General features: G+C 40.4%; 1 protein-coding gene across 4 annotated transcripts in view; it reads right to left on the bottom strand.

Annotated features, from left to right (window-relative positions):
• The window catches only part of camkk1a (calcium/calmodulin-dependent protein kinase kinase 1, alpha a), a 56,566-nt gene that overhangs the window by 23,320 nt on the left and 16,583 nt on the right, over positions 1 to 16,663 (bottom strand). For 2 of the 4 annotated variants that reach the window (XM_051078427.1, XM_018691880.2), the window contains exons 2-5: positions 13,754 to 14,207; positions 13,424 to 13,594; positions 7,970 to 8,017; positions 5,620 to 5,673 (exon numbers count right to left, since the gene is read on the bottom strand). In XM_051078427.1, the coding sequence (XP_050934384.1) occupies positions 5,620 to 5,673; positions 7,970 to 8,017; positions 13,424 to 13,594; positions 13,754 to 14,086 (606 nt within the window). In that variant the 5' untranslated portion in view covers positions 14,087 to 14,207. The remainder of the gene's footprint in view (positions 1 to 5,619; positions 5,674 to 7,969; positions 8,018 to 13,423; positions 13,595 to 13,753; positions 14,208 to 16,663) is intronic. The other 2 variants (XM_018691882.2, XM_018691883.2) reach the window with 1 other exon arrangement.

The raw sequence follows: 16,663 nt of genomic DNA, 5'->3' as shown, positions 1-16,663 counted from the left end.
TCAACTAACTGGAAACTTCACTGCTGGAATAGTGTTGCTGGATGTATTATTATCCTTTGTAAAAAGGTCACAGGGAGTAGTAGAGAGAGAGAGAGAGAGAGCGTATGTGCGGACAAGAGAGAGTGAACAAACTCTAAGTCACTGTATTGTCTCATTATAAGGAACAGGTTATGCAAAGGAACTAGACAGAAGGTAAATAACATTCACTGCATGTAGGACATTTCTCTAAAAATACTACAGCCACTATACTGTCAGAACGTCAGTGTGATTTCCCTGATCACTAAATCACGGTAATGTTGGAACATTTTCCGCTATTTCGCCACAGACAGTTTTGGAGATGCACAGCTCTGTAGTTTCTTTTAAAACTGTGGTCGCCATGGCTATGACTGTGCAGAAACAGAAAGCAGATCCTCCCCTGTACACAGTTTCCATGGTGTGCTGTCTGAGTGAGTGAGTGTGTGTGTGTGTGTGTGTGTGTGTGTGTGTGTGTGTGTGTGTGTGTGTGTGTGCGCGCAAACTTGTGCGAGGGTGGTTAATGTGGGGAAATAAAGCATCTCGCAACCACAGAGTCATCAAACAGTTAAAAATCGTCAAGGAACATTCTGCATTATTGCAGCTTTTGGCTGCAGAGAGAATGACATTAATCATGACCACACTCTGTTCTGAGTTCATTATAGAATCTGGGATTGATGGCTGGCTTCCTTCTCCAAAGCTAAATTCTGACTGTTCGTAGGTGTAGGTGCATCATCACAGTTTTATTCACAGTAAATATATTTGACCAAATGTGCAAATTGGAAATTCCATATTTTACTTCTTACTTCTCCTCTTAGTGTGATATATGTTGGTTACTTTAGTGGTGATTTGATTAAACAAATGTATTTAGAAATATGCAGCATGTATGTGTGATATCAACTGATATAATTATAGATCTTACAGGGTTTTTTTCCATAACACAAAGCCTCCATGTTAGTTAAAGTATTGACAGTATATCAAAGTAAACCATGCTGGAGCCACTTGAAGCCATAATTCTGGTTGATTTGGCAACAGCTGTGGTTACTGGTGGTGACAAAAGGTCCTTTTCCAAGATCTGTTTTTGAGAAAAATATGGAAAATTTTGCGTGAGATCTGATTAATCCAAGAAGATTCTGGATTCAGATCTTATATGAGAAATAAAATGCGGTAAAACAGAAAACTCACATTTGTGCATCAGAATCACATTCTCTCATGTCACACTGTAGAAGTGGTCAGAATCATTTTCTCTCACAGCATTTTTCATACTTCCATCTTTCTGAGCTCATCACCTGTGACAGCTGTAATACTTAGCTGTTTGACAGATTTCCTCCCTGCTTAATTTCTGTAATAAAAACGCCAAGAGAAACTATGTGCTCATTTCATGAATTTATTTCCTCTGTGGCAGCAAAACACATTACACCAGCCTTCAGAAACTCCTGGGCCAATAAAACACTTGTAAGGCTGACTTACTGTGAAAGACTTACTGTAAACACACTGGCAACACTTGTTAGCCTAGCAACATTAAGGCAAACAACCCATAAGTCTACACTCTCTGTAGAAGACTGAGTTACTATTAGCAATACTCTCTCCATTAAGAAAAGGGTGTACGCAAGGCTCTGTGTCTGGCCGGACTTGTCCGTGTAGGGTCCACACTCCATCTGCACACGAATCCTCCAAACAGATTATACAGATTATAGTAAGAACAACTACACATCCGTGGTGTGCACAGATGTCCGTGTGCATGTCCGCAAGGGAGTATAATTGAGGTCTAAGCGGATGTCTGCATAGTGACTTGCGTATACCCTCCAATGATGAAATTTACATCACATGGACCCTCACATACTCATGCGTGTAGAAAGCATAACACTGGCCTGGGACTCATTTTTTCAAAATTATTTTCCATAAAATATATTTTCTGGCCAATACCCGAAAAGTGAAGACACACTTTGAGTGGCTTATTTATCAATTCACAGTGCAGCCAAACAAAGTCACCTTGTTGTGATAAGGATGTTTGCTGGTCCATTGCTCCCTGCAATATTTAAAACTGACTGGTTGTCAAAAAACAAAAAATAGATTAAAAAAACGATTAAAATGACCATGTCTTATTTTGTTGACACATTTTGTTGTGATAAATATACTGCTTCACACCATCTCACCTAAAGATCAATTTTAATGTGAAGTAGCAGCAGAACATGTTGGATTTTGTTGTGTGTGTGTGTGTGTGAGTGTGTGTATGCACTAGGTTTAGGAGTCCCCAGACTTCTCCTGGAAGTGACTTGGAGAGACAAGCATTCACTTTAGCAAACAAAAGAGAGGTAAAGACTCTGCTCCTGATCCTGAGACCAAGTATCTGCTAAAAATTCATTGCTCTTTCAATCTGAAATGAATTGAGCAAATGCTACATGAATTGGGTTTACTTTAGCCCCCTGAGGCTGATAAGTGGCATCATCACAATTGGATGCCTGCCAGTCAAGTTGTGAGCATAGTAATTATATGAAACAGGACGCCGCAACAAACACAAGCATGATTCAAAGACCTTCAGCTTTCTGCTGATCGTTGGGTGATAAAGCCTGGTTTCCAACACTCACTTGGACAAGATTTTTGTGTTAATGCGTAACACTGGGAAGAATTAGTCATCATATTATCATATTTTTATCCTGAGTCAAAATCTGTTCTATTCTATTCTGTTTCTATTCATTCTAAATCTGACCACTGCTGCTTTCAGACACCCCATGCATTTGTGAAATAATGCATTAAGAATCACTCTTAGGTCTTCAAGTGCAATTTCTTTTAGTACAACAAATCCTTAAAAAACCATTAAAAACTTAAAATTGATTGGTTCCATAAAAATACATAAGAAATTTTGAGTATTGGGTCATTTTGGTACCAGTGATCCACTAATGAAGGTTGTGCTTTTTAGTAAAAGACACAATTTTTGTTGCTGTGCTTCGTGTCTATATAAAGCCAGCAAATTTAGCCAAAAATGGCTAAAACATGGAATCTAACACAGGAAACACACCTGAAGATACAGATTCTCAACCAGGAAGGGTACAGATGCCGCCAGATAGCCAGGAAGTGCAGATGCAGACCTTCAGCAGTTGGATACACTCTGCAGAAATAGACGGACCAACAGCTTGGAAGACAAACCAAGATCTGGGCGTCCAAGGGTTTCTTCAGCAAGAAATGATCGCATCCTGATCTGCATGTGCAGGGAAAACCACCCAATGACATCACAGGAGCTTCAGCAGCAGTGGTCAAACCAAACTGGTGTCCAGTGTTCCACCCGCACTGTACGTGGCCCACTTTTAGATCATGGCTTAAGGTCCTACAAGGCTGTCAAGAAGCCCCTGATCAATGAGAGACAGAGGTTAGCCTGGCGTCGTTGGGCCCAAGCACACAAGAACTGGACAGCCAGGAATTGGAAGAAGACTCTGTGGTCAGATGAGTCCAGTTTCCAGCTTTATCCTCATGATAATGTGAGGGTATGCAGAAGGCCAGGCCAAGCATTATCTCCAGCATGTACAGTACCTCCTGTCAAGCATGGTGGAGGCAGTATCATGGTTTGGGGATGCATGAGTGCTGCTGGTGTTGGTCATCTCACTGTCTGTGATGACACATTGAACTCTGCCAAGTATTGTGCCATTCTCGAAAACCCACACGCTCCCTTCTGCATGTGCACTGTTCTGTCAAGGTCAAAGCTGGATGTTTCAACAAGATAATGCCCCTTTGAAAATGTGTGGTGGATTATCAAAAGGTCTGTTTTAAAGCGTAAACCAAAGAATTTAGAGGAATTAAAAGCAGTAATTCAAGAAGAATGGCACAAGATTACCCCTCAACAGTGTGAAAGACTCGTGGGGAACATGCCAGCCAGGATAGAGCTCTACTGCGTGCTAATGCCAGGACTACTAAATATTAATTTGATGATGTGATGGCTTATTTATTTTTTGTTCAGTTTTGAACACATTCTCTGTTATTTGTTGACTTTGATACCGACAATGTTGAGAACTGAAATATTGAGACTGTCAAGAATTTGGTCTTGTTAGTTTCTCTTGTAAACCATAAACAAAAAAAATATCATTTGTATTTGTGTCTGTCTAATGCAGCCACACCTTTTGAAACACAAAAAAGATTAATTAAGATTAAAAAGATTAAAATTTTAAGGGTATCCGAAAACTTTTTTCCAACATTTCCACCATAATTCACCAGTGTTTTCCTTATTATGTCCATGCCAAGGATGAGAACTCAGTTACACAGGTAAATACAGGTGAAGTACAACAGTTTAGATGTGATCTTTCCTGTGGACTGTATCTGTGTGTCCAATCCAACTCAGACTACCAGGAAACAGGTCTACCCTTTCACGTCATCATTACTCATCTCTTTGTCTCCTGATTCCTGTCAGCGTTATTACAGATCACTCTGTTATTTGATCCAGCCTGTAGTAACCCGCAGTTTGTCCCGGAAAGTAACATTTTCTATCAGCATCAACATCAAACATCAAATACGACAACACTTCCTCATAAAACCAGAAACAAAGATGGAAACTAGAAATCTAAATGTAGACACATGCACAGTAAACATGAGAGTGCACTACACTTAAGATGGAACAGACAGGGAAGATTGTAGAGCTAAAAAAAATAACTGCATTGTACTTGATCTGAATTTTTTATTTTCAAGAATCTCAGACTTCAGACTGGGTGATTCTGGGATTTTGCGCTTGGATTCTCTCACACTGCAACACTGTCTCCCACAGAATCCATTTTTTACTGTTGACAGACATAATTCAGGGACATACAGCAGCATGTCTGACCAGCTCTGCAGGCCAGCATTATTTAAAGCTTTATTCTACTCCAGAGGGGAAGTTCACGTAAGCACTCCCTTGTTATATTATTCCACTTATGTTATAGGCCTTGTCGGTGTCCTTACATAAACTGTTGTTTACCGTTCTGCATCAGCGCATTCACAAGCTCCAATTTTAATATCGGGTTGTGTTTAGCTCTGAGCTCCCACTGGCTCCAGATCAAAAGTACATCTTAAAACCCATCCAGAGTTGGCAGCTTAAGTCTACATGACTCATCCTAACGCTTTCATTGTTGTTACTGTACAGGGCAGCTTAGTTATGTTAAAACATAAAACAGCTTACATGTGGAGCGGCTGAGGTTGCTGAGCTTTTATGGGTAACAAATCACCTTGATGGAAACACCCAGAATGACCTCATCTCAGTGAGCCCGCCGGCTCATATCCAGATTCTCCCTCGGGAACTGACCTCAAAGCAGCAACCCGATATACAAAGCAACAGCAGAACTGCTTTGAAGATAGATAATAAAGTCTTGGATGCACCTTAAGTGGCACCAGAAGTCACTCTTATTTGCACATTTCTTCCAAGGCAACTGATGCAATCTCAGCGGACAGAACTCACAGCTAAGCAACAAAAAAAAAAAAAAAAAAAAAAAAAAAAAAAAAAAAAATCAATAGACCTGGTGAGATCCTCTAAAGCTCCTCTGTCTAGACAATAGCCACAGAGAGAGGGGATGAAAACTCAGAGGAGAGCTGTGGCTGTGTGACAGAAGGACAGAAAACTGAGATGTAAAAATGATTACACTGACTTACGTAATGTTTATCATCATCTTCATTATAGGCAAGTTTGACCACACCGTAGGAGCCCTGCAATACAACAACAAAGAGATTCATTTTCAAATATGGACCTACTTGTTCACAACAAAACATGACTCAATGATAATTCAGTTTCAGTTTCTGTGATTCAGCGCAGTTTTTTATGGAACCCCAAAATGTTCAATATTGAATAAATAAAATAAGATATTATGAAATAAGCGTATGAAAAAAACGTGTAAGTGCACCAACAATTTGTCAAATTATTATAATTCAACTTATTACAATGAAATATTATTTCATAATTCATTTTTATTACTTAATTTTAATGGATATAATTTTTATTTCATTACAGATATTACTTATCATGAAATGTGTTATCGGAATAAAATGCCATTATGAAATGAAGGTAGACTTCTCGAAAATGTCTGAAAATGAAGTTCCACAAAACTCTATTATGAAAGTAAGAAGGATGAAATGAATTCTTATAATTATGACTTGAGTTTTAGTCATTTCCTAAATAATTTAACTGATTATTAGTTCACATGCAGTATATGTATCTATATATTTTCCACCATGTACTGACATGATTTTGCAGCTCCATACAGATTGAAACAAAGTAGTTTATCGGCAGAACTGGTGAGGGATTCACATTGAGAACAGACGGCAGCACCATACTGACAGAATGTTTTGAAGGCAGCGCTGTTTCCATTCAAAAACAACATTTTTATTCTTTGACAGCACAGAATGGCTCCTCCCACACACACACACTGCTAAAGGACATGTGCTTACCATCACAGTCCTTTTTATCCTCCTGGTTTCACCTTTCATGTCTTAAAACAGTCAAATTTGCCAGCTGGCTGTTCACAGATGACTCAGGGTTCAATCAAGAACAACATTTCTTCTATCTTATGGACAGGCAGGAGATCTATTTCTAGGCTCTAGTCAGCACATGGTAAGAGTGTCAATTTATCCACCACCTAAAATTCTCTTTGTTTTCTAATACAGATGGTTTGATGTTTTACTCTTTAATATCTAACAACATACCTACTGTTAATGAGCTCTTTCAATGCCTTCGGCTAAAGATGCCTATCTACAAACACCACTGTCTGCATGTGCCTGGCCTTGCTGTGTACAATGGGAGCACTTCACTTTTTTCAATTTGCCAGTTTTTCGAATTTCATCTCTCTTGCTGCCACAATGAATTCCCCAATGTGTTAACCCAAAAAGGATTTATCTTCAAGAGTTTTCTGAAATGCAGAACTTGAGTCAATCTGGTGAGTTGTCAGATTTATTAATAACGAATGTTGCGGCTCAGTATGACTCCTGTAAAGTTTGAAATGATGTAGACTACAACACTAATCCTACCCTTTAAAGCACTGATAATGCACACTTTCGTTGTTCATTTTCTCCTCACTAATCTAATGTTTTTGTCACACTGAGACATTTTTATCTGGGCTGGTGATGTCGATCTGTTGTCTGTCTGTCTGTCTGTCCACCATTGTAAAAACATTCATAGTCCCCAAATGATGAATCCTCTGACTTTACCTATAGCGACACCATGACATTAACATTCCCTTCAGCTTCAGCTGTGCTTTGTGTTTAGTGGTAATTAGCAAATAACTAACATCACTATCATGGGCACTGCAAACATCACCTGCTAAACATCAGCATGTTACCATTGTCACTGAGAGTGTGTTAGCATGCTGACATTAGCATTTAGCTCATAACACTGCTGCATGTAAGAACAGCATCACAGAGCCTCTAAGTGGCTGTAAACTGTGTCTTGGCAGGGTGTTAGTATATTTCTAGAAAAAGAGAACTTGAGCAGCTATAAAAGGTGGCTGTAGCCAACACTTTAGAAAACTGCAGAATGAAATATGAAATGATCCAGTGTCAAGTTTTTAGACAGCAAGGATTACAACTAGAAAGTTAAAAAATGACTTTAGAAGAGATTGTGTGAGAGTGTGAAGTAAATGTTGTAGTGGATGTCGATCTGTCTCTTTTTGTTAAACTGATGAAAGAAATGCTGACTGTCGAGTTACAGAAGTTAGTTGAACAGAGGCTAGTCTGGTCATGAGGTCACGACTTTGGCTCTCTACACAGTGGATGAACAGGTGATGTGCACCTGAATAGGTCCAAAAACAAACCTTCCTGTGTACATCATATGATATCATACCTGTAAAATGTAAGCCATATGAGAGACAACTCACACAATGTGCACATACTGTGAATGATTCTTCTCACTCGACAGGTAAATTGAGCAAAGGGACAATCTTGAAACTACTGCTATTTTCCCAAACCACTTGAAATTGAACAGAGATAAATGTTAGAAATAAGACAAACTCACCTTTCCAATCTCACTCTTCAGCTTATACTGGTTCAACTGGATGCAATCCTGTGAGGGGGAAGAGGAGGTGAAGTGAGGAACTAAATCATCAACATAAACATGTTCAGCAGCAGAGTGAATGCTTTACATCATCTAAAGCAAAGAGAAACAGGACTGTGCAGGAACAAAATGTTCCCACTGTGTGTGTGTGTGTGTGTGTGTGTGTGTGTGTGTGTGTATATATGTGTGTGTTGAAAGTCATTTATTTCTGAGATGTAGGTAACGATGCAGTCTGTAGTTTCTGTTTACTGTCTGCAAATCCATTAGAGTGCTACTGCTTAAATGGCTGATTTGCAGTTCCATAGCAACCACCGCTACAGCCAGAGGCACGGCAGAGGAGAGGAGACCACAGCAGGACAGAGAGGAGGGGGAGAGAAGGAGAGGTGAGAGGAGAGTTTGGTGATGGGGAGAATTTCACAGGGGTAGGCTGAGGAGGTGGAGGGAGGGGGTTGCACAGACAGCAATGTCAATGAGCAGAAAGTGAGCAGTGATTTAAGTGCAAAAGAGAAGGGGATGGAGCTGTGGAGAAAATAAGGGGGGGGCATGGCTTACTGTGAGCCAGACCAGTGCCCGAGGCTCGATACTGGAACATGTTTGAAAGATGAGAGGCGGTATAGGAGAACATAGATGTAACAAAACAGACCAGTGCGGCAGGGCTGGAAGTACCACACCAACTCATGGTGTAGGACAGGGCTTCTCTTGCCACCAGGAAAAAGTATTTTAGAAAATATGACATTATATGGTGGGTTATGTAACCTACTGGTTATGTAGCTTGTACTGAATATTACTGGTGGTGCTGCAGGAGATGTGAGGAGGGTTATGCACTGTGGGGTATGATGGTGTGAAGTACTGTGGGCAGGGATTATGAGATAGAATAGAAGATGGGGGTTTGGGAGGTGAAGCAAGCAGTGCAACTCAGAAAAGAACTGCTTTGATTTGTTAAAGAGAGACAAAGAGAGCACAGAAAATAGGGCGGAGAAGGATAAAGAGAGACGCGAATGAGGAGAATCCGAAGAAAGGAGCAATAGGAGGGATTGTCTGAGAGGACTTCCATTGGGTTCACAGTTTGCTGGCACATGCTCAGTGGGCCCTGCACTGCAGTTAATACTTGGTGTCAGGGCTGATGGATAAAGAGGGCCGGGCAGAAAGCTTTAAATACATCTGCCACATGCACACACACAGAAATTGAACTCAAATGCTCCACTGGGCCAAAATAAATCTTTACAGGGCTCCTTCTGTCATACTGTCACGTCAGACTATTGCTTTACATTAACAACACAGCCCCCACAGTCCTCCCTCAGTATGTAACACACTCATCTGCATCAAACTCTCCCATCTCTCTGTCCATTACTCAACAAGTGATCAATATCAGTACATAACAAATAGATCACTGCCACTGCACCATTCAAAACCAATGAGCATTCTCATGATGAATGATGCGCATAGTGCCTCAGGAAGTATGTAATAAAATGGGAACCTGTGTTTGATCATGAGCCTGTAAGTGTAAAATAACTTCCCCTATCCTGTCATTTTAGTTTTGATAGAATGGTATAATGCCTGTGTCAAAATGAGACCACTGCAGAGGAAGGTGGTTTATTCTGTGTTGTTTAAAATGTTCAAGTGCAAATGGAAATGTGCAGAGCTGACTTGTGGCACAATGAAGGAGCATCAACTAAAACAGGAAACACGACTGCCTTGCTTCACTTTTTCTTTCACCGATGAATTATTAAAGTGACATATACAGATCCTGTAGTGTACGTGTGTCCACTATCAACTACTGCTCTACTCGACAAGCATAGAGATAACCACATCATTTACTGTGCTAATGTGCTGCACTAGATTGTAACATCCATCATTGCTTAAGGGCTTACCAAAGTGACTAATTTTGAAATTTCTTCTGCTGCTAGCTTTAACATAAGAGTTAGTCAGACATAGCAAACACAAAGCATGAGGCTTGGTCGACTTTTCAAAAGAAGCTTCCAAAACAGACAGATCTGTAAATGTGAAAATGGGTAATTATAATAACAAAAAAGCTACACAAGCCTTAATAGCCAACATTCACAGTTATCACAGTCAGGTTTCTGGTATATTAACTTTCACAGTCATCATAGTAATAACTATTTCTTACAAAGAAAACCAAGAAAATAATTCAGGTTAATACATTTTGGTGTAAGAGCCTGAGAAGACGCTGCAGGCTATGCATACAAAGTTGCTGTGAATATGAATACAAACAGAGGGGACAGTCATCTGTATAGAAAACCTATTTTGCAATATGACCCTGAGAATCCTCACAGAGTACTGCAGTATAGTGCAGTACTTACTCTGAACTAACCCTACTCTCTGTACCCATCTGACCACACTGGAGTGATGATTCCTGTCTTGTCAGGGCCCCACAGAGTGCCAGTTGCATGTTCTCCCCATGCCTGCTCGATGTTTACTCCCACATAGGTGTGAATGTCTGTATGTCGTGGGCATATGTGACAGACTGTAACAATATGATAGACTGGTAATGTGTCTCTTGCCCAGTGTCAGCTGCAGCTGGCATCCAGCCCTCCCACAACCTTTCAAAGGACAAGTAGCATAGCTAATGGATGAAGGGATTCTTCTGCACTTAATGTACATACCAGCATGTGTGGACCTATCCTTTAAAAAAGGTTTATTGTAGGATCTTTTCCTTGTTCTTATTACAGGTTAAGGTTGGGTTTGGGAGGAGGAAGGGGGGCAAACACTGACACTGACTGTTTGGGACCTGTGGGACTGTCAGTAAAACAATACTTGCAGTTGTCTTAAGTACTCCTTTCTTGAAAGAAACCAAAAAGAAGTCCAGCTGCCTTCAAACTATAGCACTTAAGACTACCATGACCTGGATGACTGAGAGCCTAAACAGATAATACTTAGTTATATTTATAGAACACTGCACAGATGTTGACATTTCAACTGCACCTTTGTATGTATATAATCCTACCTATACTGGTTATTATATTGTTTTCTATATATATGTATTTATCTAAATTCATTCCTAAATGTAAATTGGTTTGGCTTGAACTATTTTTTATTTTTATCTGCTCTATGATGACTATGATAGTCATGCATCATTTTCATTTACTCTTTCATAATGTGGGTGGTATGAATCCCTGTGAATAATAGCTACATAAATAAACTCAATTTGATATCCTATTTGGACCTAAACATCATGCTCATTTAAATTCTACCATTTATTTTTGGTAGGTTTCTCTGGATTTTCGTAATCCCAAACTTAAACCACAAAACAAAGGAAGTCACTGTGTTATATACTTGATGCCACTGTAAAATTATAGGCACAACATGGACAAAACAGAGTGAAAGACAACACATGTGATGAGAAAGTAAGGAGTAAGAGCCTAAAGGAGTTTCCTGCAGGAGAGAGAAAAAAAAAGGAGAAAGAGGCTTCTGAGCTTTAGTTAACCCATTAAATATTCTGTACACACAGTATTTCCTCATGTGGCTCAGTGCGGGACTTCCCACATTGTCAAGGAAGGACAATTTTCTATATTGAGGATGGGGATGAGAACATGCATCTATAAGTCCAATATTTTCCTATTGCGTTATATTAAGTAACAGTGAAATACACAGAAACATCTGTGTACCTACTCAGACTGCAGAGAGGGACAAACTCAAATTCCATGAAGACAAACAAAAAACACATAAGCTACAACTAAAAAAAAACTGCTGCTCACTGCATGGTATGTACTCCTTATGACATGTCAGTCATTTCTGATGTTTGTGCAAGAAAGAAATGTTGCTCTCTCTGCTGTGTCATACTGTAGAACCAGTGAAAGCAGGGAAATACAAGCAACACAAATTCTTTTTATGGTTCAGTGCAGAGCTGCAACTCCATTTTCAGATAGAAAAGGACACAATGACAGGTCTGCAAGTCTGCGGCAGCAGTCTGTTAAATTCAGAGGGGTTCCACATCCTGGCAGATGTCATGAATTTTTAATGCTCACTCCAACTTCGAAAAAAAGTCAGAGGGAAATGGAAATTCAGGAGTAACCCACTCCCAGATGATACTCCTACTCGTCTTCATGAGTTTGCACAAAAAAACTGATGATGTTTTTTCAAACTGCATGTTTTTTTTAATCTTATATAAATGACATGAAACCCACTGTTACTATAAAGAAATCCACAACTGCTTCTGCAGATACAGTCTTAAATGTAGAGGTCAACATTTAGGGAATTATAATTACTGACTTTTTTTTTGCTGAAAATGAGATAAGGCAGAAAGTGATAGCACTCTGATGCCTGTAAACTATATACAAAGCTACAGCCAGCAGCTGGTTAGCTTAATTTAGCACAGAGGAATCAGAGGGATACAGCTCGCCTGGTACGGATCTACCCATGTAAGCTCCTACTCCTGAGGATGGTCTAGACCCTTTAGGAAAAGCTGAACCACTCTAGTGCAGGGGGGCCTCAGGGGTTGGGGCTCAGCCTCAGTGCAGCCTGGAGACTGGCCCAGACCTGTGCAGCCTGGAGAAAGCACATGCTGCACTGGACCTGGCCAAAGACTTACGACCATGATGGCACGATGTGCCAATTAGTGAACTTCAGGGGTGCAAGACATTGGATGGCTAGCTTTTCCTCCATGTATCTAGTCTTGGTGGTGACCTAACTGTCTCCTAGGTCTGGCTTCATGTTTAGCATAAAGACATAAAAGTAGAATCAAGTGGTATTTCTGTGGTAAGAAAGCAATTAAACTCATCTCCCAAAATGCCAGACTATTCCTTTAAGTTGCCACAGGCATGATTAACTAAATGCAAAAAATTCTTACCTGTGAGAGGATCTAAAAAGCTAATATAAAACAATGATCACAGATGAAGGATCTAGAAACTGTGATTGGATGACCTGTAGAAATGCTTACCAATATAAAGATGCAACACCATACCGTGACTGAATGTGAATATGAAGGCTACTGGCTGCAGATCTGCATCTGGTGTGTGCATCACTGTGGGTTTGTCAGGTACTTTCGGAGGTTTGACGCTGAATTTCTTCTCTAAATGTGCAGTAGAAATGATCAGAAATGCAACAGGCATGTGATGGTTCCAGTATAACAGCCAGCAACAGGAATACCTTTACCAAGCCTGGGGATGAGAGGTGACTGTGTAACAACCTGACCAGACTAAAAGTAAAAGTACGGTGCTTAAAACACAATAGTGCTGACTGTCACCAAAGTTGTATCCTATTCTGTATCATTTACACAGACAGACATACACACACAGAAAAACAAGTAGACATGTTCCACATGATTACCATGGCAAATTCTCAACTGCTCCGCTCAACAGCTATACAGAGGCATGTTTCCATAATGATGTGTCCTAATGGGAGACTAATGTGTACATCTCCTCATGCTTCTCTCTCCCTGTCATGTTCTCCACTGACCTCCTGCTCCTCTTCCTTTGGTGATAATTGAGCTATATGCTGCTTGCATCTAGTATTGACAACTGCTCTCATAAGAACGGTGGAGCTGCAGTTTGGAGTCTCAGTTTGTGTGTCACTGCCTCCTATGGTGCCACCTGTCACATCCAACAGCAGAAATTCATGCCAACAATTCTAAAGAAAAAAGAAAGTTCTATGTGAGAGACTGATTTTTCTTACTCTTTCTGTCTCACTGGAAATGGAAAGTCTGTCATCTCTCATACAGTTATGGTCATTTTAACAATTAAATGATTATCAGTTTTAATAAAGTATGAATAAAAATTACTTCCTCACCTGGGAGTCTGATATAGACACACGTTTAGACTCCACCGTGGGCCTGCGAGCCACACGTGGGGAGATGTGTGTGTAGCCTCCTCCAGAGCCTGACGACAGGTAAGTGCCTCTCTCCTGCAGCGACAACTTCCTTCCAGTCAGGTGAGGACGCAGCGGATGAGTCCTCTTGGCCTGAGCCCCGTCCTGCTGAGCCCCGCCATTCCTCACCCCGTTGGCAGCGGAGCCGTCCAAGTCTTTCGTCGTCATGGCAGCCATGATGTCTGTGAGACTGCTGGTCTGTTTGTCAGAGTCTGGGTCCAGCCTCTCGCAGCCGGGGTCACTGCTCGTAGCCATGGCGGGTGGGGAGATGGGAGCGGTGCAGGAGCAGGTGGCGGGGAGAGTTCTGGCCGTTGCCCACCAGCATCAACGTGGCCTGGGCCAGCCTGTGGTTGCGATGTTCAGGGTCTCACCGGAGCTGGAACAGAGGGGAAGAGGCCATGAGCTCAGTGATCTACATTATAACCACATTTGAATCAAGAGAAAATGATTTTAGCAGTCATCTTTGTTTGCTTGTGAAAGAAACTGGACTGGATTGACAGGTGTAGCTCAGTGAAGCTGTTAGGCTGACATTAGCATGCTAACATGCTCACAGTGGCGATGTTAACATGCTGATGTTGAGCAGCTTTATCATTTCAGTTCAGTGTGTTTGTGTGTTAGACGAAGACCTGTAGACACTACTCTGGGCTCTAAAAACACTGCACACATTTTTTGTAGTCATTATTCTCCTACAGAGACTGAGCATCAGTCAAACATAAGGTAAAGGACAGAAGAAAATATTATATAACAATCATAAATGATCGGAAAACATTGGCTAGTGTATTAATGGCATAAATTATTTCCATGTATTTGCTGCCCATTCCTGAAACTGATCACACAACCTTGGTTATTAGTATCCTGTTTCCCACCAGCACCTAATTTTGAACTGTTTGGAGCATTTCAACCAAAAATAAATTGGTTCAGAACCCAAAAAGCTGGGCCCCAGCTGGAACCAAAAACTAGCTAATAGGTTTTCAGGTGCAAACCATGATGACTTCAGTAGGCATGTCATATTCTACTGGTGGAAAAGAATTACAGGACAGTTCATCTGGGAACCATGTCAGTCCATCTGATAGCTGTCGACATATTTCAGTCTGGACCGAAGCAGTAAACTGACACTGACTGACACGACTATCCCTAAAGCCATACTGTTAGTGTAGGTAACTCTTTCTGCTGTTAGACATTTATTCTTATTAAAATTAGTCACCCTCAGTCTCCACAAATCTAATAGTCTTATTCAAAGTCTCTCATTTTGTGAAGTGGTTTTCTCCCTTTTATTTGCAATAAGAGAATTAGACAGTATAATGGATATTTTGATGTTAGACTTAACGATGAGATAGTGATCAGCATAATTTAACATCCCTAACTTGCTTATCATGTTTTTAATCATCATATCCACATTACAAGAAGTTTTACTTTTCAGAATTACTATCTAAAAGCTGCTTGTCACCCACAGAATATTGTCACTTAAACAAAATGGATACATAATAACAGAAACAGATTTACATGACTGAAAAATCTACCTCTGTCCATACTGGGTCAGGTGGGTCAAGTGAGATGTGATCATAAATGGAAGTAAATCCCCTCCCTGTGCCCACATCAAATGCTTGCGGATGGACTGACACAAAATGTAACACACATAAAAAAGACAGAAGGTACTGTGTACATACAGTATGTGTGTATATATACCCAGATATTTAGCAGGATTTGTTTATTGTGCTTTTTCCCTTTCATCTCTAATGAAAATCAAGTTAGTGGCAGATTGCCACAGACAGAGAATATCAAAGCTCTTTAGTACATCTGGTTCAGGTTTTGTTCTGCAGGTGGAAGAACACAGATATGCAAAGTGTGCGTTGCACAGCCATCTAAGGAGAAAGGCACTTAAATCCCAGAGTCTCAAACAGCATCCATCTATAACAGCAGGAATCAAGAAGAATAAGTGTGGTGGTTGTTTTCCTCCCAAAGGAGCCATCTGGGTCTGTATGTGTGCCATGAAAAGACACAGACTGAAGAAAAACAAAGGAGCCCAATACAAAGTCAGTTCTGTGGTACTGGACGAGAGGTATTCAGTAAATGGGCCATGTTATGCTATTCCTGAAGTGTGTCAGGTAGGTAGAGCTTCATTTTCAAAAATAACAGTGTTCCACTTCGTCCAGGTGGGTCACACTCATTCATGCATTTACACACAGCTCAATACTAACTGTAACATATTACTTCTTTAGCCCTGCACAGCTCTAGGGGAGGCGATGTTGGTCAGTTGGTTCACCACTTTGTTCCAGACTGAAATATTGTAACAAATTTTCATCTCACATCAGATCAAAATTTCTACACATCAGCAAAACTAAGATGACTGCATCTAGTGCTAGTTCCAAATGATAGCATGCTAAAATACTAAAATAAGATGGTAAACATGGTAAACATAAGCATGTTAGCTCAAATACCACTGAATCTAAGTACAGTGTCACAGAGATGCTAGCACAGCTATAGACCTAACAGTGAAAACCCACTGAATGCAGCACGAGGACAATGCAAAGTTTCCCCCGGTCATGGTTTTGCTTTGAATAATCTTTGTTATGGTTATGTTTAGGACCCCTGAGCCACCTTCCACTGCTGTAAAAGAATATAGCACTTTGTTCACTGGAAACATAAACTGAACATAATCCCTGCAGCAATTATGTTTCCATCAAAATGTAACTGGCAAAACAATTAATAGTATGTAGCAGTCGTATATTTGACAGGTGCAGCACTGTTTTTTATTATGTAAACAAGAAACCAATGGCCAGATGCACAAACAATGCATACACTGTTTCCCATACATTAACTGGTATTTATAAC

This window comes from Lates calcarifer, linkage group LG20 (genome assembly GCF_001640805.2).
Source record: "Lates calcarifer isolate ASB-BC8 linkage group LG20, TLL_Latcal_v3, whole genome shotgun sequence".
NCBI lineage: Eukaryota > Metazoa > Chordata > Actinopteri > Centropomidae > Lates > Lates calcarifer.
This window is presented reverse-complemented; position numbering and strand designations above follow the sequence as displayed.